This window comes from Ostrea edulis, chromosome 1, assembly GCF_947568905.1.
Source record: "Ostrea edulis chromosome 1, xbOstEdul1.1, whole genome shotgun sequence".
Taxonomy (NCBI): Eukaryota; Metazoa; Mollusca; class Bivalvia; order Ostreida; family Ostreidae; genus Ostrea; species Ostrea edulis.
This window is the reverse complement of record NC_079164.1, coordinates 65,429,991-65,451,992: the sequence shown is the minus strand read 5'-3', so window position 1 is coordinate 65,451,992 and position 22,002 is coordinate 65,429,991. Positions and strand designations below refer to the sequence as shown.

The 22,002-nt window shown below is 36.4% G+C and overlaps 1 protein-coding gene across 3 annotated transcripts in view; it reads left to right on the top strand.

The window, feature by feature from the left end:
- The first annotated feature begins 3,145 nt into the window (after nucleotides 1-3,145).
- Nucleotides 3,146-22,002, top strand: part of LOC130052339 (beta-1,4-galactosyltransferase 1-like) — a 33,946-nt gene continuing 15,089 nt past the window's right edge. Inside the window, exons 1-4 of one of the 3 annotated variants that reach the window (XM_056156873.1) lie at nucleotides 3,146-3,273; nucleotides 9,937-10,172; nucleotides 14,701-14,888; nucleotides 17,617-17,739. In XM_056156873.1, the coding sequence (XP_056012848.1) occupies nucleotides 9,945-10,172; nucleotides 14,701-14,888; nucleotides 17,617-17,739 (539 nt within the window). In that variant the 5' untranslated portion in view covers nucleotides 3,146-3,273; nucleotides 9,937-9,944. Of the gene's footprint in view, nucleotides 3,274-9,443; nucleotides 9,497-9,732; nucleotides 9,825-9,936; nucleotides 10,173-14,700; nucleotides 14,889-17,616; nucleotides 17,740-22,002 lie in introns of those variants that run through there. The other 2 variants (XM_056156862.1, XM_056156884.1) reach the window with 2 other exon arrangements.

Sequence of the window (22,002 nt, the reverse complement as noted above, 5' to 3'; positions counted from 1 at the left end):
GAGTAATAAATGTGTTTTTTAGCTAACAAAAGAAGAATTTTTTTCAAACTTCCATCAATATTGCCTAGTAACACACTTCGTTTTGTGATTTTATAATCTTTTTCAAATGCATTGTACCATTTCACAAAATCTCTCCAGAAGGCAGATACATACACACAGTCATAAAAAATATGAGTGACTGTTTCTCTTTCGCTTTTGCAAAATGAACACAAGTCATTATCTACAAGTTTAAGTTTGTGAAGGAAAGAGTTTGTAGCTATATAACACATAAGAACACGGTATTGAAAATAAATTAATTTTGTTTCTTTTGTGGATAATGATGCATTCATATAATAAAATTCCCAACATTTTTCTGAAATAGTTTCACTGAGATAAGTTTCCCACTTCTCTCTTTTGAATTGTGGGGCTATGAACTCCTTTTCCTTCATAACTTGATATAAAAACTTAACATTAGAAGTAGAGTTCATTTTCTGTACAATAGACTGATTTGGACTCAACAATTCGTGATGTTTTTAAAATCAGCAATTTGTCTTTTAATTTTTTGGGGTACTTTTGAAATAAGACAATAATAGCTCAAAAAGTTCTTTTATAAACCACATCTTTTACATCAGTAAAGCATTTGAATATTCCATTCTGCAAAACTAAGTCATTCAAGGACTCAATGCCAACCCAATTTGTATAAAAATTCCATTTTTTAACATCAACAAAGTTTCTTATATCTAAATTCAAATAATCTGTAACAGAAAGAGATCTTTCTTTAACTCTTGATAGAGCTTTAAACACATCTTTCCAAAACACATTGTCAATGTGATTTACAAATTCATTAAGTTTTTCTTTGGAAAGGTGAAAAATGAAATCCACATTTCTAAGATTTGAAATATTATGCAACATATGTTGCAATATACCCTCATTATCTGCAAGGTACCTTTTGATCCATTTCAGCTTAATATAAGACGTAAAAGATGCCAAATATACCATATTTAGCCCCCCTTCATCATAATTACCCCAAACTGTATTTCTTTTTCAACTTTTCTACCTTGTGTCCCCAAATAAATTAAAAAAAATATTTTATTCAACTCTTCCAGTACTTGTTTAGGTGGGTCAGGCAATGCTGAAAATAAGTGTATGAGCTTTGGGAGTGCTAAAGTTTTGATAATTGTGATTTTACCTATTGGAGTTAAATCTCGTTTAGTCCACAGACCTAGCAATTTTTTAATGGCATTGATTTTAGATTGATAATTACATAAAGTCATGTCTTCCAGATTTTTTGTAAATACTATTCCGAGGAGCTTAAAATTGCTATTTCCCCATTTTATTTTCCGATCATTACACAAAGTTTCTGCCGAACCTGATTTGCTCCCCAACCAAATTGCTTGTGATTTTGAAATAATTAAACGTAGTCCAGAAATCATTCTAAACATATCTGATAGATTCTCTAAAGTGATTTTTCACTGCCATCATCGTCCACATACTGGTCTAATTTGTTTTCTTTTCCAGCCACAATTATCCCCTTAATATTTCGATTTTCTTTAAGTGCTATTGCCAACAATTCTACTGTAATAATAAAGATATATGGTGCCAATGTATCTCCTTGTCTACACCCTAGTTCAAGACTGAGGAATTTAGATAAGTTTCCATTGTTAATGATACAACTGGTACTAGAGGTGTATAGAGTAAGAAACCATTTTACAATAAATTCCCCGAAATTGAAGGACCTGAGTGTCTTTACAATAAAATCCCATTCCAATGAATCAAATGCTTTTTTCAAAATCTAATAATAATAACAATCCTGACTGATTTTGCTTTTTTAGATAGTCAATCAAATCATACAAAAAACGAGTATTTTCACCAATAAACCGTCCCTTTATAAAACCCTTCTGAGTGTCACTTATGATACTTGTTAGTACTTTCTTTAAACAATCTGCTATGGCACTAGAACTAATTTTGTAATCAACATTTAATAAAGATAAGGGTCGCCAATTTTTTATAGAGCGTCTATCTTTTTCTTCTTTGGGAATACAAATTATTATATCTTGAGATTGAAACTGGGACAAATTTCCAATCTGGTATCCCTCATTTAATGAACGAATCACAAACGCAGCAATGTCTTTCCAGAAAAAAAAACTCAACTGTAAAACCGTCCGAACCTGGTGATTTTTTATTTTTCATATTCTTTAATTCTTCACTGCATTCCTGTAGTCTCAGTATACCTTCACATTTTTCTTTCTGTGAATTTGCTAATTTAACACTGTGTTTTAAAAAAATATCCTCACAGAATGCTGCTTGATTATTATCTCTTAATTAACTTTTGTAAAGATCCGAGTAAAAATTGACTTGTTCTGCTCAAATTTGCGTATGTTCTGTAATATGGTTTCTATCTGAGTCAATGAGCTTGGATATAGTTTTATTTACAAAGTTTCTCTTTTCCAATTTACAAAAAATATTCCGAACCCCAACCCCCCCAATTTCATACCAAGTAGCCTTTGACCGTAACATTAAACCTTCAACATAGTTAGCCCTTGAATTTTGTAATGCTTGCTGCTTTTCTTCAAGTAATTTTAAAATATCTGCCTTTCCTTATGCATTTACTGCAGACTCCAATTCCAAAATTTCTTTTCTAATAATTTTTTTTTTGCTCTTATAGATGAGTATTCTATTGAAACTGATCGAAGTTTCATTTTGAGAATCTCCCAGAACAGCTGATCGCTAACTCTAAATTTCATATCTTCCTTTTGCCCCAAGTCACCAGATACCATATACTCTTCTATTATTTCCCCGATGAATTGTTTCACTCTGTCAATATATCCAGTTTCCAATAATAATTGAGAATTAAATTTCCAGTAGCCCTCTCCTCTTTTATTTTCACTTGTTTTAAATTTCAAAGAAAATTGCAGAATGGTCTGTTCTATAACCTGGAATAATTTTAGTTTCAAACATTTTACTAAATACACAGTCCGAAACTAAGAAATAATCTATTCTAGATTGAATTACTGGTTTTGATCTCCTCCAGGTGAAGTGTCGAGCTTCATCATTCCATATCCTCCATGGGTCATTGTTGTGTAACACGAATATTTTTACGTACGAATTACTCAGAAGTAGAACTTTTCATGAGTTACTGCCCTTGTCTTAAACTCTCCAGTTAGTACAATAAGATTTGTCAGTCGATATAGATGCTGACAGACACAGAAGTCTCCACGCGCACCACATAGGGCAAAGATGCCACCACACCTTGTACAGAGTACAACCCTTTATCGTATCCTGTAGTCCCACAGTGTAAGTTTTTATTATATTTTCATTTATTTATGACATGCAGTATTTATCAGTTTGGATGTAAGTGTAGGTAAACAATGTACCTGTTTGGCGGGAAATAGTTCGTGCATAGTCAACCATTGTTTATGAGATATATGTAGTAAAAGTAACCATTTCCTTTTATTCGATATTACTTTATAGTCATACTAGTATTTATATTTTTTGAATACTGCATGATTAATTGGTATAATGTGGTGTTAATTTTTTATACAAATTTTCATATTCTTAAAATACTCATTATTTGTCAATCGTGAGTGCATACCTTTATTGTAAGTTATTCTGAATTTCTTTATGTAATTGTGTATTTATTTTTGTTACAGCTTTTTACTAATTGAATAAACTAACGTACAGAAACCTAATCTTTCGTGTCCGTACAGTCATATATTTCCAGTTCTGTCTTTATAGTTAGTATTTTTTAATGAGCCTTTTGATTGTTTAATCTTTTTACATTAAATGTGTCCTTATTTTTATCTTACAACATTCCAGTCACCACAAAAAATAATCGACAAACTTAGTGACCTCAGTAGGAATATTTTTTTTTTTTAAAAATATGGGCTATCCAAATTAGGACCATATAACTTAACTAATGTAAGTCTATTATCATTTGCTGTTTTAAAAATCTAAAATAATAAATCTACCAGAAGAGTCCTTTCGGACAGAGTGAATAGTGAATTCAAAATTTATTCGAAACATGATAGCAACACCTGCAGAACTGCTAGTATTACTACTAAAAATAGATTTATATCCCCATTCTGACTCCCAAAATCATTCAACATCTGGTGTACTATGTGTTTCTTGAAAACATATCATGGAAACATTTTTTGTCTTACCCAATTAACTACATCCTTGCACTTTTGATTACTTGGTGCAAATATACTTAAACTTTCTGCCTTACTAGACATATTTTTGTAAGAAATAAAAAAAAAAAAAGAAACCTTATACATATCTATGAATTGCTGAAATAAAGGTGAACACGCACACAGACACAAACACACCCAAAAACACACACTATGAGATACACATGTTACATTCTGAAGTCTATTGTTAGGCATAACTTAGAGCCCAAAGTCAAATGTCACTCCTGTTTCTGGAAACTCCTCTCTGTTTGTGGTCATTTCATTTCTACTTCTTTCACATATGAATTTTTTGTCAATGTCATCGATGAAATCCATTTTATGTCTTTTCCCGCTTTTGTCCATGGGAAATATGTACCCGTTATAGTACCATACACTATCAATCACATGTCCGCGTTGTTCTGCTCTCAAATTTTTCAGTAACTGTGCATTCATGTTAGTGATGTGATCAACCATAATAAAATTGCTCTTAAGCTTCTCCCTCTTTGTGATGACCGCTTTCCTCACATCATTGGTAAGGAACTTAACAATCACTGGTCTTGGATGTTTTTCGCTGCTAGATGATATCCGATGTATTGCCAGGATGTCTCGCTGGTCCAGCTGTACACCTGCCTTTTCTGCGACTATTGCACAGAATTCCTCTTAACTCGGTGCTCTGGCCAATCTAGAACTTCAGAGTACTTGTGCATCTATATCTAAGCTAAATTCTAATGTGTTCTTTTAAAAACCAAAAATCAATGTATGCACCCTGGGGTGCATGAGCCGAGTTGCATGTGGTACATTGTAATGTTGGGAATAATGAGGCATATTTATCATTGTGAAGAACTAGTTTCAGTTTTAAACTTTTCGAGTTACTGTCCAGAAACCATATTTGTCTGAAGTTTTCAATCTATTTTCGGTCACTGTGACCTTGACCTTTTTTCTCTAAAATCAATAGGGGCCTTGCTTTGCTGGTATCCAACAACATATCCAAGTTTCATTTGATTCAAATTAAAAAATTTCGAGTTATCCTCCGGAAACCAATTCTTTTTTGGAATTTTAAAACTATTTTCCGTCACTGTGACCTTGACCTATTTTCTCCTAAATCAATAGGGGTCTTCCTTACCTGGTACATAACAATATCTTTAAGTATCATTTGATTCGGACTTAAACTTTCTGAGTTATCATCCGGAAACCAAATATTTCTGAAATTTTCATTCTATATTCGGTCACTGTGACCTTGACCTTTGACTTATTTTCTCCAAAATCATTAAGGGTCTTCCTTACAATATATCAAAGCTTCATTTGATTCGGATTTGAACTTTCTGAGTTATCATCCGGAAACCAAATTTTTCTGAAATTTTCATTCTATTTTCGGTCAGTTACCTTGACCTTTGACCATTTTTCTCCAAAACCAATAGGGGTTTTTCTTACCTGGTACCCAACAATATATCAAAGTTTCATTTGATTAGATTGTAAACTTTTCGAGTTATCATCCGGAAACCAATTGTTGACGCCCACCCGCCCGCCCGCATCACCAAACCAATAGTCAAGTTCAACTTCATTGCAACTCGGCTAAAAATGTCCCTGAAATGGCCCATACTGACGAAATACTTTACATAATATATGATATATTAACACTATTTGACTATTTTGAACCCGCCTTAGAGTTTTGGTGAAGTAATGCTTGATCCGACTGTCAAAGAAATAAATCCGTCACACTTTACCCGATGATGTCACGTCACATTGACCTGTTGGTCAAGATCAGTCACTTGCTTCATAAACATATTACGCTTCTAGTTTGAATTTTAAATTCAAATGAATTTAAGAACAATTTTTTAATAATTTCGTGCATTCATTATTTATGTTATATTCATTAATATCATACACAGTGAAATATGAAACTTGATTATTAGGAAGTCACAAAAAGGTCAAAATTAGATATTCCTTATGTAACATAAATGATACATGTACAACCAATCATTGGGTCAAATGATGTCTGTCGTGTTTCATACCGATTGTTAGGCCATTTCTTGGGACACTGATTTTGACTACGGATAAGTTTATTTACATGATCGAGATGTAGGGATCACGGCGGGTGTGACCGGTCGACAGGGGATACTTACTCCTCCTAGGCAGCTGATCCCACCTCTGGTATATCCAGGGTCCGTGTTTGCCCAACTCTCTATTCTGTATTGCTTATAGAATTTATTAGATTGCACTGTTCGTTATTTTCACCTTTCACGTAGTTGACCAAAGACAAAATGAAAGGTCGTTCATAATTTCAAAATTTGAACCGCATTATTGCGAATGTGTTTATAATGGTAGTTTTTGTCCGGTGCGATGATTTAAGGGCAAAATTATGAATAAACGTGGTTTCTTCTCGTCAAACGCAATTATTGAAAACGTAATGAACTATATGCCAGGCACTGTACAACCTAATTTTGTTAAAATATTTTAACCTTAAAGTTAATAAGTCCCAACCCATTCGATATCTAACACATTGGACATTTTTTGACTTATTACTTAGTTTTTAGATCTGTGTCATCACATAATAATATAAAATTTCTTGTGTTTATCCATGTGTTTGTCCACATCAGTAACTGTTAATAAATTATTACAAAAAGTCGTAACAGTGACTTCTATAATCACGGAAAAAAATTAAGAACATCGAAAATATCAGATGAATATCGTATTTAAGAATTTATCGATGTGCCAAATCGTTGGTCTCGGGAGGGAATCCGATGTCTTTCGTTGATCGAGATGTATATAAGTAATATACACGTATGTCCTAATTATACATTTGCATAGAATTATAAATATCGGCCTTGTCAAAAGTAATGCAAACTAATCGCAACCGCTCGGGTTGTTCTTCGGCTGGCCGGGAAGCCCCCGAGAATGTGCGATTGGTTGTAGACCTAAGCATCTATGATGGTTCTGGATGCTTCGTTCTGGACCTTTCCAGAAGACTGATTAAGGAGTAAAATCACGGACTGAATAAACAAACAGGCATATTTTATTTATTCACAATCATCAAAACTTATTTCTTCTGTAAGACAACAAGAGATGTTTGTAAAACACATATGCCCCCATGGTGCAAAATTGAAAAGAGTTATACACACACATCATTTATTTGATAGTAGTATCATCAATTCAAAATATTGAGCAGACAATATCTTCCTATGTCAAGAGTGAATTGACCATGTGACCTAAATATCAATAGGGGTCATCTACGCCTTATGCTGTACCAGTGTACCAAGTTTGGTGTCAATCAAGCAAATCATTCTTAAAATATAGGAGACAATATATTACTATGTCCAGTTCAACAATTGACTTTTGACCTCAAATTCAATACGGGTCATCTTCTCCTGAAGATGTACCAGTGTACTAAGTTTGATGTCCGTCAAGCAATAGGGTTATCAAGATATTGAGTGGACAGTATATTACTATGTTCAGTTTGACCTTTGACCATGTGACCTCAAAATCAATAGGAGTCATCTGCTCCTGAATATACACCACTGTACTAAGTTTGATGTCCGTCAAGCAAAGGGTTCTCAAGATATTGAGCGGACAGTATATTCCAATGTCCAGGTTGACCCTTGACCTTTAAACATGTGACATCAAACTCAATAGGGATCATCTCCTCCTGAAGATGTACCAGTGTACCAAGTTTGATGTCTGTCAAGGAAAGGGTTCCATAGATATTGACCGGACAGTATATTCCTATGTCCAGTTTGACCCTTTACCATGTGACCTCAAAATCAATAGGGGTCATCTTCTCTTGAAGACGTACCAGTGTACCAAGTTTGATATCTGTCAAGCAAAGGGTTCTCAAGATATTGAGCGGACAGTATATTTCCATGGCTAGTTTTACCCTTGACCTTTTACCATGTGACCTCAAAATCAATAGGAGTCATCTTCTCCTGAAGATATACCAGTGTACTAAGTTTGATGCCTGTCAAGCAAAGTGTTCTCAAGATATTGAGCGGGCATTATATTCTTAAGTCCAGTTGACCCTTGACCATGTGACCTCAAAATCAATAGGGGTCATCTTCTCCTGAAGATGTACCAGTGTACCAAGTTTGATGTCTGTCAAGCAAAGGGTTCGCAATATATTGAGCGGACATTATATTCCTATGTCCAGAGTAGATTGACCCTTGACCTTTTGACCTAAAAAACAATAAGGGTCCTCTTCTATTCATAACCAACCCACATATGAAATATCATTATCATCAAGTGAAAGGTTCTCAAGATATTGAGCGGACAACATGTGGTCTACAGACCGACCGACCGACAGTTGCAAAACAATATGCCCCCTCTTTTTCAAAGGGGGGCATAAAAATCAAGCATCGATGAATCACGGATTGAAGAAAGGAACAGGCATATTTTATTCATGCAACAATCATCAAAACTGATTTCTTCTGTAAGATCAAAATCAAGCATCGATAAACAACGGATTTACTTCATATCGTATTGTTTTATGTTGTCATTAAAGAAAAAAACTGGCTTAGATCCGCCAAAGCATGTATACTACGTTACTTTCATTTTTGCTATTTGAGGATAGTTTATCGAAAACGAAAATGGTTTTTTTAAATTTATTTCATGATATTTACTAATCAAGTATAGCTTACAGACTTCACCTCTTTAAATATATGAAACAATATTAGAGGTTCAAGCAGTGACTCTGGATCAAGCGTTTCAGAGTTTATTGGCAAACTTTATTAATTCATAAGGATAGATACATGTATTTTTGCCGTCTTCTTTACTTATTTGTTGGTGAATTTTGTCTCACCTAGACATTCAAGATTATAACAGTAAATTAACCCCTACACAGAAGAGCTCTTCTCTTATTCAGCTCTCCACTCAGTTCTTGGGTGTGGGTCTGTGTCAGTGGTTATGGATTAAATTAAATTTATTGTTGATTAGTGGTGAATTTAAGAGATGCATGCTTATTGACTGATTGTTAGTGGTCACTAACTACCATGGATATTGACCGTTGTTTAGTGGTTGTTTTTGTGTAGTTATTGACTGTTCTCTGGTTTATCTTTGTGACCTTATGAAAATGCTGTTTACTTAGGGTCGCAGTAGCCTAGTATTTAGCGCGCAACTTGTATGTTCTGGGTTTGATTCGCGATCCCGAGGCAGCTTCAAACCTAAGCTGTTTAATATATTAAGTAGTGACTGGTACAAGCTTCCATCATGTAAAGTCTTTTGGATCATACTTTAGAAACGGAGATCCCGTATCGAGATAGGCGATGACAAGATCTGTCACAGCTTTAAGGGTCATGCATAGGTTAAATTTTGTCGCACTTCACCCACAGCTTGTGACGTCTGAAATTACCGAATAATGGGAAGTAAGATAAAACAAAGTTTGGTTCGTGGATGCTGGTTTCCAGGGACGTTTTTGGTTACTGGCTCCTAGATGATGAGTAGATGCTAGCTTATGTGGACTGGCATGTGTTGACTAATAATAGCTAGCTGCAATGGTTGTATTGACATTTGTGTAGTGGTTGCTACTTGTATGAATTTGTAGACGCTTTGTTGCTTTATCTATTGTTGGTTATCAATTGAACTACTGGTCATTGCTTAGTAGTTGCTAGCTACTCTGGATTTATACTTAATTCGTGGAATTCTTGATTAGTGGTTGGTAGCTTGTGATGACTTATTGACTATTCCTTAGTGGTTAGTGGGATTTTAGACTTGATATAGCAATTCAGAGTAAGTCCTGCCAATAATCATTGTTAATAAATGTGCCAGCATCCGGTCTGATAAACGGTTAATTTCTTTATTGCAGAAGGTAGTATGAAAATGAGATTTTCTGATGTTCCGACATTGAAGCAAATGACTAAGATGTTTAAGTGGTTACAACCAGGAGGAAGACATAAACCAGAAGAATGTCTGTCCAGACACAAAGTAGCGGTGCTGATTCCCTATAGAAATAGACAGGAGCATCTTAATATCCTGTTGTATGTTTTACACCCGATGCTGAAACATCAACTCTTGGACTATGGCATTTTTGTCATTGAACAGGTGTAGTATAGTCTTATTTCTACGTAAAGCAATTCCTTTGTTCTAAAGATTTTACTGAACCAGCTTTTAAAGCAAAGGTAAAAATTAAATGCATATTACCTCAGATTTCAATTGACTTAACATTTGAAGAATTCCAACGCAAAATAATCAATATTAATTTTCTTTGGTTACCCGAGTCATTTGCTGGTATTTTCAGATTGTGTCCGTCGTTGTGCGTTCAAAATTCAAACTTTTGAACTTCTCAAAAGTTGGATTAGCAACTAACATGATAAAAAAAAGTGCGTTTCTATTGCCTCATTATTTAGATTTATCCTTGCAAAATTGTTGTAATTTTGTGTTCATAAAATAGAAAAATGAAGTACTAAAGTGTTGTTTTGGTGATTGTACAATCTGATATCCCTTATATTATATATGAACCAGTGCTACATTATACATGTGATGTAAGCACGTGTTGTGCGTGTATTCAAATCTATAATTCTCATTTTTAGTGGGAGGAATGTCTGAAGAGTTATTGCCATGACGCCGATGTCTGCATTAGACTGTCACACTCTAAGGGGAAAGAATTTGGCTTTACTTTTCCTGAAGGATGGGGCTTTAATACTTCACATGCATACATATATGTCTCATGACCAGGCGTTTCATTTGTACTTAAGACTCTTGGCCTCGAACTTTGACCTACTTTTCAAAAACCTGTAAACCATGCTATATCTTTTGAACCAAAGAGGATAGGGCTTCAATATTTCAAATATAAATTGCTATGACTATGTCTTTTATTTGGTATGATGATTTTTGACCGAGACCATGTGTTGTGACCTATTGTAAAAATAACATTAACCATGGCTGTATATTTTGCTTTAGTGACCTTTACTTTGGACTTTGACCTACTTTTCGAAAACTTCAAATCGGCTATATATTTTAAACTGAAGGGGATAGACCTTAGACCTTTAATACTTCACATATATATTCCTTGTAACTAGGCCCTTCATTTGTTACCAAGTCTTTCAACCTTATCATCTTCACAAGTCAAGGTTTATTGATTCGTTACCTCGCACTAACCCTTGACATCAGTCGCTATTAAAAGTTAGGCTCGAGAAGAAGGATGACTCAATATGCTAAAATTAATCAGCCAATGGGATTTCTTGTTTCAGATGAAAGTTTGGTAAGGGAATAAACAGAAAGTAAAAAATGGCGTCCGTTGACGAAAAGATATATGAAAAACATCAAATCGATCATTTGACTGAAAACGAAAAGCTTTCGATATCATGTATCAGAGAAGAAAAGATGTTTTTATTGGGACTAAAACCGGCAGTGGTAAATCGCTATCTTACGAAGTTGTTCCCATTATTTTGGACAATTTGTTTAATTTGTTAAAACATAGTCGACAAACGTACTTCGACAATCCATCATTTTCATTCGGCTTATACTCCAAAACCTCGTATAATTGTTTCTTCAAATAAATCGAACTCCCGAAAATCGATTGACGGTATCTGTCTTGTACTAATTGGCCACAAATTCTACACCATAATGCCGTCGCCATGCGTGTTTACGGTTTAGTTTTGTTTTCGACCGATTATAAAATCCGTTGTCTGATTGGTTTGCAGCTTCAGACTTTTAATCTAGTGACCTTAAGATTTTACATACATTACATTAAAATTTTAAACCAATGCGGATAATTGAAGTAGTCACGCTTCCCGGCGAGCGATGTTGTCTTCTGACAATTGTTAAACTCTATAAGCAATGGGGGGAAGTGTAAATATACTAAAGCTACCGAACACGGATGATACTATCTTAGACATCTTTAAATTACATATCCGGCTTTAGCAAGTTGAATCAGGTCAAATATAATTTGGTTTCTAAATTTCAAAATACTCACCGCTGTACATGTACCAGGATATACCTCACAAATACTTTCTGAAGAACCAACGGGGTTGACTCGTTGATGTGAGCCTTTATTAGATTGATTGTGGTTGTTGAGAATATTTCATAACAAATTTCTATACAATGTTTATTCCTATGTAAATCTTTAAAATCCTATTGCGATCCCGCGGTGGAACAGTCTTGAATGAAAGTTGAATATACCAAACAGTGATCAATCTCATAATTCCAATACGGAATACAAAATAGAAGGTAGGGCAAACACGGATCCCTGGACATACCAGAAGTGGGATCAGGTGCATAGGAGGTGTAAACATCCCCATCTCGACCGGTCACACCCGCCGTAAGCCTTAGATCTATCAGATAAACGGAGTAATCCATAGCCTAAATCGGTTTGCCAAGAGCGACCTACATGTAACAATCGGTATGAAACGTCATACAACATTTGACCCAATGATTTGTTGTATTGTATTGGCAAATTAGATCATTATAACGAGCATAGAATTTGCGAAATGCCGACTTTAAACGAGACTGTTGAAACTCTTATAACATCAACTTGTTTGTCAGTAGCCTGTCATGATTTATAAACTGAATTTTTGAGGACCCTATGGTGTCTTTTATTTCAAGTTCACAGGGATATGTCGAATTGACATATGAATGAAAATGATTATTATTAAGAGATTAAACGTCGTCGATATATCTACAATGTAAGTATCGCATTGAAGGTTACAGCAAGATATTATTTCTTCTCACGTATAAGTTTTTGAATAATTTCTGCTTCATAAGAATATAAAAACAGGTCAGCTAGCAAAGGGGGCTAAGGAGCACACTTCCTGCACATGGGAATTCTAAAAAACTGTTGGAAGACCTGATCACCAAAATTTTTAAAGATATTGACAATAAATAACTAAAAGTATTGTTCGTCTTTTTCGCATCTAAAAATGTCCTTAGCTACTCCGTAACCCTTTAATGACAGTATTAAATATTCAAGGATAAGAAAGACCAATGGATCTATTGCGGATATGTTTTTGTTTTCAGATTCAAGGGGGTTAGGTACATTTTGATGGATCAAATAGGGGGTGGAGTCTATCATATACCTCTTTGGGTCAAAATTAATTCCATATTTCAACAGATATAACGAGACAAATATGATAGAGTCCTGGGGTCTTGATTGATCACTGTTCGTTATCTTTACCTTGCATGAGAAGAGAATGATTGTGCCTATACAAACTAGTATCAAGGTCAATGGACTCCAGTGACTTTGACCTCTGACCATTAACATAAAATATAGTACAACGTAAAACCGGGGCAAATGAGAAAATAATGACTGGGCCTACAAACTAGTATCACAGTCAAGGGACTCCAGTTACCTTGACCTCCGACCATGAAAATAGTACAACTTTAAAACCGGGACCAATAGCGTCTGGGATCTTTAGAAATGATAAGAGGGTGATAGGACCTACAAATTAATATCAAGGTGTGTCACTCTGGAATCTGGCCTTGGAACATAAAGTTGGTATTACTTCAGAACCAGGTCTAACAGAGACATGGGATCTTCTGGACGGATGATGGAATCTGCTAGGTCAAGTGACTCCAATGATCTCTGACCTTAAAGCATAAATATGGTGTAACTTTATAATTGGAATTGATAGAGAAATGGGGTCTTCAGAATTGATAAGAGGAAACAAACGTGTAGAGGTCACCCAGCCAAGTGCTGATCACGCTCGCCGTTGTTTAACTTGCGTGATCAAGAGAGAGAGAGAGACTCTACCACATCACTAGAAAAGCTACATGTAGCTCACTAATGAGGCATCATAAGTTACCTCTTACACTGTCCGCTATACCAGTATCAAGATCAAATGACAGACTCTCTTGACTTTTGACCTTGATCATAAAAACCCGTATTACTTTGCAATTGAGACCAATAGAAACATGAAATATTCATCAATATCCCGGTGATAAAAGAATGTTGTAACATACAAAGTAGTATCTCCAGTTACATTAATCTTGGTCATAAACACTCGCATTACTTTACAACCAGGATCGAGAGACATGATAAAAGATTTTTAAAAAAAACTGTTGTGACTTACAAGTATCGATGTCTAGTGACCTCTTACTTTGAACATAAAAACCGATATAAGTTCAAAGCCAGGACTGATGTAGACCTAGGATCTTTAGAAATTATTAGAGGATGGCGAGACCTACAAACTAGTATCATGGTCAAGTGACTACGGTGACCTTGATTTTAAAAAAACTGGTATAACTTTAGAACCAGAACTGTTAGAGATCTGGGGTCTTTAAAAATGATGAGAGGATATTGGAATCTACAAACTATGATCAAGGTCAAGTGACGCCAGTTTTACTAGAGAAAACAAAGGAATATTCTTTATAATCAAAAGTCTTTGTGAACTAGGTTCTTAAATAAAATTAGAATTGACAGGTATTTTGTGCAAGGGGTTTATTAATGTGGGGGAAATAGAAGTATTCGGATAAAGTCCATTGTTATACAGCCAGTATTTCGTTTGGGAGACTTTCTAGTCGGTAGGATGTAATCATGTCTTCCTTCTGTGGTGTGTTATCTACACAGGTGATTGCGACATCCCATGTCCTTCTTTAGAACAGTTATATAATTTATTGTATATTTATTTTTCAGAGCAATGGTACATTGTTCAATCGGGGGTTGCTCTTCAACATAGGATACGTGGAGGCATTAAAAGTTGATAACTATTCCTGTTTTGTTTTTCATGATGTTGATCTTGTACCTGAAAACGATAAAATCTTGTATGGATGTATAGACAGTCCAATTCATCTGTCTGCAGCAATTGATATATTTAATTACAGGTACGTTAACAAAGCTGGTTTAATATCATTTGTAAGAAATCTAAATATTATTACATTTGACCTGACAAGATTCACTGCGAATTGGTTTTTACGGTGTTTTCACTACTACATTTTCCACAAAGCCAACACAAAGGAAATGTGGACTTAAATTACACTATTGCACCAATAATCAGTCGAGACTGTAGTTCTCCTAATTTAGAATTCGTGGTCGGTCACGAGAAAATAAATATAATTATAAATTGGCCTACATCTTCACAAGTCAAGAGTTATTGATTCGTTACCTCGCACTAACCCTTGACAAAAGTTGCTATTTAAAAGTTGGGCTCGAGAAGAAGCATATGATTGGCCTGAAGCTGCAAACCAATCAGACAACGGCTTTCATAATCGGTCGAAAACAAAACTAAACAGGAAACACGCATGGCGTCGGCAGATACCATCAATTGATTTTCGGGAGTTCGTTTTGCTTGAAGAAACAATTAGACGAGGTTTTGGGGTATGAGCTGTATGAAAATGATGGATTGTCGAAGTACGGTTGTCGACTATGATTAAACAAATTGTCCAAAATAATGGGAACAACTTCGTAAGATAGCGATTTACCACTGCCGGTTTTAGTCCCAATAAAAACATCTTTTCCTTCTCTGATACATGATATCGAAAGCTTTTGGTTTTCGGTCAAATGATCGATTTGATGTTTTTCACATATCTTTTCGTCAACGGACGCCAATTTTTACTTTCTGTTTATTCCCTTACCAAACTTTCATCTGAAACAAGAAATCCAATTGGCTGATTAATTTTAGCATATTGCGTCATCCTTCTTCTCGAGCCCAACTTTTAAATAGCGACTGATGTCAAGGGTTAGTGCGAGGTAACGAATCAATAACCCTTTACTTGTGAAGATGATTGGCCTAAGCCTAACGATATCCACAATTTTTACCATCTCTGCTGGTGTTTGAATTGTACAAACAATAATTTACAAGAGGTTGTCAAAAAAGTTTCAAATTTTGGACACTTCCTAATCAGGCCATATACACGTAATTTACAATTATTTACCTTACAATTGGTTATCAATAAAAATACCGACTATTAAAATATCCGTCACCGCCGCGGTGGCCGAGAGGTTGGAGCGTACGCCCCGCATGCCGAAGGCCGGGGTTCGAATCCCAGGCGCGACAAACCTAAGTCGTTAAAAAGGTAGTGACAGTTCTATCGTCAAACGCTCGGCATCAGGTGTGAATGTCAAGGGTCCTCGGAGATGACCTTAAAAACGGATGACCCGTGTCACAGAAAATGTGGCACGCTAAAGAACCCTCACTGCTCAATGGCCGTAAGCGTCGAGCATAGTCCTACATTTGAAGCCCTTCACTGGTCTCGGTGAAGTCTCCATATCTGAAAAATTCTCGAGCGAGACGTTAAGCAAGATACAATCAATCAATCAAATATCCGTGTTTTGCATACTCAGTGCAACATCAATAATTAACATTTGGTACGACGGCGAGTCAATACGTAACCAGCCTAACTTATTTCGGGCTGAGATCCACCTCTTCTTTTTCTATGTAATTGCCCTCTAGTGTGATGCACTTAGACCAACGGTGTTCAAGTGCCATCAGCCCTGAACTGAAGAGGTCAGATCTTTTCCATTGACCCACTCTTCAACTGCCGTCACGACTTCTTCGTCAGACCGGAAATGACGTCTACTGATATCCTTTTACAAGTTTGGGAATAGGAAGAAGTTGCTAGGAGCTAGGTCAGGCGAATAGGCAAGCTGTAGTATTAATTCTTCCCTGTTTCGCTCTACAGCATCCATTCCAACTTTGCAGGTGTTGACCCTCGCGTTGTCCTGTTGCAGCAAAACACCTTTAGAGAGTTTACCTCGACGTTTTTCACGGATGGTGGTTCTCAGCTGGTCTAGCAAGTTTGCATAGTACACTCCAGTTATTGTACTTCTCTTGGGTAAAAAGTCCAACATAATAACGCTTTTTGCGTCCCAAAATACTGTGGCCATCACCTTGCCAGCAGATGGTTGCGTCTTGAACTTCTTTGGCCTCGGGGACCCAGGCCCTTCCCACTGACGACTCTGAGCTTTATTCTCTGGCTCGTTAGCTTGCGCATACCTAAATGATAAATTTTCAACATCGTTCTCAAAGAGATTTTCAACATCGTTCTCAAAGAGAAAGACAGGCGTTCCTCGATAGAATAACGACTGCTCATAAAACCTAGCTTCATCATTATGACCCGGAAACAAAGCAAGTGTCAAACCAGTTGAGAGGACCCGACTCTTCCCCACCTAGAACGCTAATAAAATTTCCAGATTTTGTTGAAAGCCTATGTTCATCATATTTTTGATACACGTGGGGTACTTCTAAGTCTCAAACACTGAAATAAATTGACAATATGTTGGAACGATTAATTTCACTGAGCATGTTCTCCGGTATCATGTGAATGCACACAGGGAACAAGCATTAAATGTACGGAAAGACAATAATGTAATTTTGCTTCCTTCGGAGCCTCTGAATAAGTTTGGAATATGAAAGAATATGAACCTTATTTTTTTCTGTCCAAGAACGTCTAAAACAACAAATTTCAACACCAAGATGACAGCTTGTGTTGCTTTAATTCGTGTCTTTTCCTGATAATCTAAATATTTCCTCTTGAAGATGATATAACCTTAAGAAATAGTCTGTATTGCTACATGTACATACATGTACTAATACATACTTCTCTTTAATAGATTACTATATGATGAGCTCTTTGGAGGCGTTTCTGCAATGCTTCGAACGCATTTTGAAGCGGTTAATGGTTTTTCAAATTTGTATCCTGGATGGGGTGGAGAAGATGACGACATATATCACAGGTTATAAGAGTTTTCACTTCAAACATGGCATTGTAGCTAAATTAAAAGTGCTTTATAGTTATATGTCAAGAGGTACAGTGTATTTATCCGTTCTTTGTAGAATAGCAGTCCTATAGATGCGTAGTCACTAGGCAGACACCGTTTTATTAGATTTATTCAGATTCAATAATTATTAATATGTTGACAATGTTAGTGTGAGCGCAGCTTCATGTATATACACATACCCGAATCCAACTTTTTTCCCAGGGGGAAGTGGGTACCATCAGGAGTGCAGCCAAAACTAAGCACTGATACTTAGTATTTTATAAGCTAAAAGTGAATAAATTGGCAAAATAATTTAATGGGTTTGAGTCCTCTGTCTGTCCAACTCCCACCGCCTCTATATGAGCGCCTGACATAGTCTCTACCATACTTAATTCAAAAGACTACCTCTGTCTTAAGAGGTGGCATAGCTTATTTTCGTTTTCACAGTGGGGTTAAGGTGTCCCAAGTAAAATGACAAGTAATAAAAGCAAATTCAAAGTAAAGTAAAATTCTTCCAAGCGTCGCATAATTTTACTAATAATCGCTTATCAATACATAAACAAACATCGTATCACGTGGGGGAATCTCTCGTTTAACTATTACGTCATCATAAAAGCGACGTAGAACTATTTTATACGCTAGACTTACCTCGACACAGGTGAAAGATGTACTGAAGTCATTTGAGGTTTGAGCTTGATATGTCGACATTGATACGATAGATTTAAAACGTGACCCGGACCGATATAATATCGTCTACTATTACATCCAAACTTTTTGATTATAAACAAACTTTGCAGTGCCTAGATATAGATCATCTTATACGTAATCCACCAACTTGTTCTTCATCTTCTTTCAACTATAGTCCAGCTGGACATGTCATTACTGGTGATGTTGATATAGTTGAAGATGAGGACATCAAATCACTTATTCTAAAAGGTCCTGAATACAGAGAACCTCGGTCTTTCAATTGACAACAGAACTTCATTTCTATTATGAGCTCTGTTGAGGATTATGCCAAACGATGGGCTAAATATGAAAAAGAAGAACTTGATACATTGTCAGAATGGATTAAAAGTATAAGTGGATTATTAAAATCCCGCATTAGACGTATGAAAACAAATGTACGTAACATTTATCCTTCTGTATTTAGTAAATCAGAAGTGATAAAAGAATTAGATAGGTTACATGAGGAATATGTTTTAGTTCCAGCTGACAAAGCTTGTAACAGCATTATCTTTGTTTGTAAGGCACATTATTATACCCCCCGCAACAAGTTGTGGGGGGGGGGGGTATACTGGAATCAGGTTGTCCGTCTGTCTGTCCGTCCGTCCGTCCGTCTGTAGACGCAATGGTTTCCGGACTCTAAAGCATTATCCTTTCCACCTACCGTCACCATATCATATATATGGACTACCCATGGAATGAAGATGTTCCCTATCGATTTTGGGGTCAAAAGGTCAAAGGTCAAGTACACTGGATATTGAAGTAGCAATATGGTTTCCGGGCTCTAAAGCGTTATCCTTTCCACCTACAGTCACCATATCATACATATGGACTACCCATGGGATGAAGATGTTCCCTATCGATTTTGGGGTCAAAAGGTCAAAGGTCACGCGCACTGGACATCGAAGTAGCAATATGGTTCCCTGGCTCTAAAGCGTTATCCTTTCCACCTAGTCACCATATCATATATATGGACTACCCATGGAATGAAGATGTTCCCTATCGATTTTGGGGTCAAAAGGTCAAAGGTCAAGTACACTGGATATTGAAGTAGCAATATGGTTTCCGGGCTCTAAAGCGTTATCCTTTCCACCTACAGTCACCATATCATACATATGGACTACCCATGGGATGAAGATGTTCCCTATCGATTTTGGGGTCAAAAGGTCAAAGGTCACGCGCACTGGACATCGAAGTAGCAATATGGTTCCCTGGCTCTAAAGCGTTATCCTTTCCACCTAGTCACCATATCATACATATGGACTACCCATGAGATGAAGATGTTCCCTATCGATTTTGGGGTCAAAAGGTCGAAGGTCAAGTGCACTGGACATCGAAGTAGCAATATGGTTTCCGGGCTCTAAAGCGTTATCCTTTCCACCTACAGTCACCATATCATACATATGGACTACCCATGGGATGAAGATGTTCCCTATCGATTTTGGGGTCAAAAGGTCAAAGGTCACACGCACTGGACATCGAAGTAGCAATATGGTTCGGTTTGTCATGCCATTTGTTTTTTACACTCAGAAAAGAGGTAGTTTATACCTATTACCAACACCCTTTGGGAGATTGGGGTAAGCGGGGGGTATTCTTAGTGAGCATTGCTCACAGTACCTCTTGTTACAACTGTATTTTAAACGAACTTGGCATTAATTCTACTTTTGGTAATCGTACTTATACTTCAACTGCCATTTCAAAAGATGAAATTCTTTATAACCATGCTTCAGTTTTAGACACATTTAATATCTCCGTCAATGGGTTGAATGAATAAGAGTTACCGTACCTACATGTATACTGGATTCCTAAACTACATAAAAACCCTTACAAACAAAGATACATTGCTGGATCCAGTAAGTGCTCTACCAAGCCCCTATCTTTGCTCCTCGCCAAATTTTTAACAGTTGTGAAGGAGAAACTTCAAACTTACTGTGCGACTACATACATGTATTCCAGAAGTGGTGTTAATCAAATGTGGATTCTAAAAAATTCTATAGAACTTTTCATAAACTTGAATTGAGTATACCATCAAAGAAAACTGAAAAGTATTATATGAGAAAGAGATTTACTCATATACAACTTGAACACAGATTGGATAAAGGTAGTAAATAGCGAGAAAGGATTCGGACATTTTCCCCGGGGTACAAGTATATGGACCTGTACATCGTGACGTACTTTTATATTGTGACCCGTGGGGATCCGAGTTAGAATAGCTCCTTAGTATCCCTTGCTTGTCGTAAGAGGCGACTAAATGGGGCGGTCCTTTGGACGAGACCGTAAAAACCGAGGTCCAGTGTCACAGCAGGTGTGGCACGATAAAGATCCCTCCCTGCTCCATGGCCATGAGCGCCGAGCATAGGCCTAAATTTTGCAGCCCTTCACCGGCAGTGGTGACGTCTCCATATGAGTGAAATATTCTCAAAAGAGACGTTAAACAATATTCAACCAATCAATCATATATTGTGACGTTGTATAGTGTGAAGTGCTCTGAGTTACAATTTGTAATTTTTGTCATAACTTTACTCGGGACACCTAACCCCACTACGTTGTGCGTGCATGCTAGAATAATTTTCAAACAATGGAGAGGAAGTTGTGTCATCATCTTTCGTATCACCGAATATGCCAAGGAGATGAAACCGGAAACTCAATGTTAGCGGTTCTCATTTTCAGATGCGAAAAACGTGTATTTTCTGTTGAACAAAACGATCTCTTACTGAGATAGATCCGCCACTTCCATCATTTGTAAAATTATTAAAATTAGATTGTGACATCACAGCTCCACGCGGGTATATTAAGGTAGTCCATATTTCATTTGTGGACTGGAATCTGGGTTAGCATAGGCCCTCAGTACCTACTTGCTTGTCGTAAGAGGCGACTAAACGGAGCGGTCCTTTGGATGATACCACTAAAACCAAGGTCCAGTAGGTGGGGTACGATAAAGATCCCTCCTTGCTCAAACGTCGTAAGCGCCGAGTATAGGTCTAAATTTTACAGCCCTTCACCGGTAGTGGTGACGTCTCCATATGAGTGAAATATTCTCGAGAGGGACGTTAAAAATTCACAAATCAATCAATGAATCATTCAATGTATTATGTTTATACTGTAAGGTGCGCTGAGAACATCTAAAATTTTCTCCTGCAATATGAGAAATGAAATTGTTTGAAAAATTTAAAAACCCAATGAAACTTGGTATTTACCCAAAACATGCCTACATCTCCCTCTCTTTCGCTGTCTACTTTCACTTTTCCCTCTCCCCTCTACACATAATACTTATACATGACTTAATTGCATTCGTTTGCTTTATTATGTGTACAAAAACCAATTTTTAAAACTGCATTTTTAACTAGAATAAGGTAAATCAATATAAGATTTCTCTGATGTGTAATCCCTCCTTAATTATTCAGTACTGTATACATGTACTTTGATTTTGTGGAAGGGGGGGGGGGCTATGTACATTTTATGAATATTTCTTGTTTTGTGATTAATTCTTATATAAATAAGAAGGGGTACCTATTA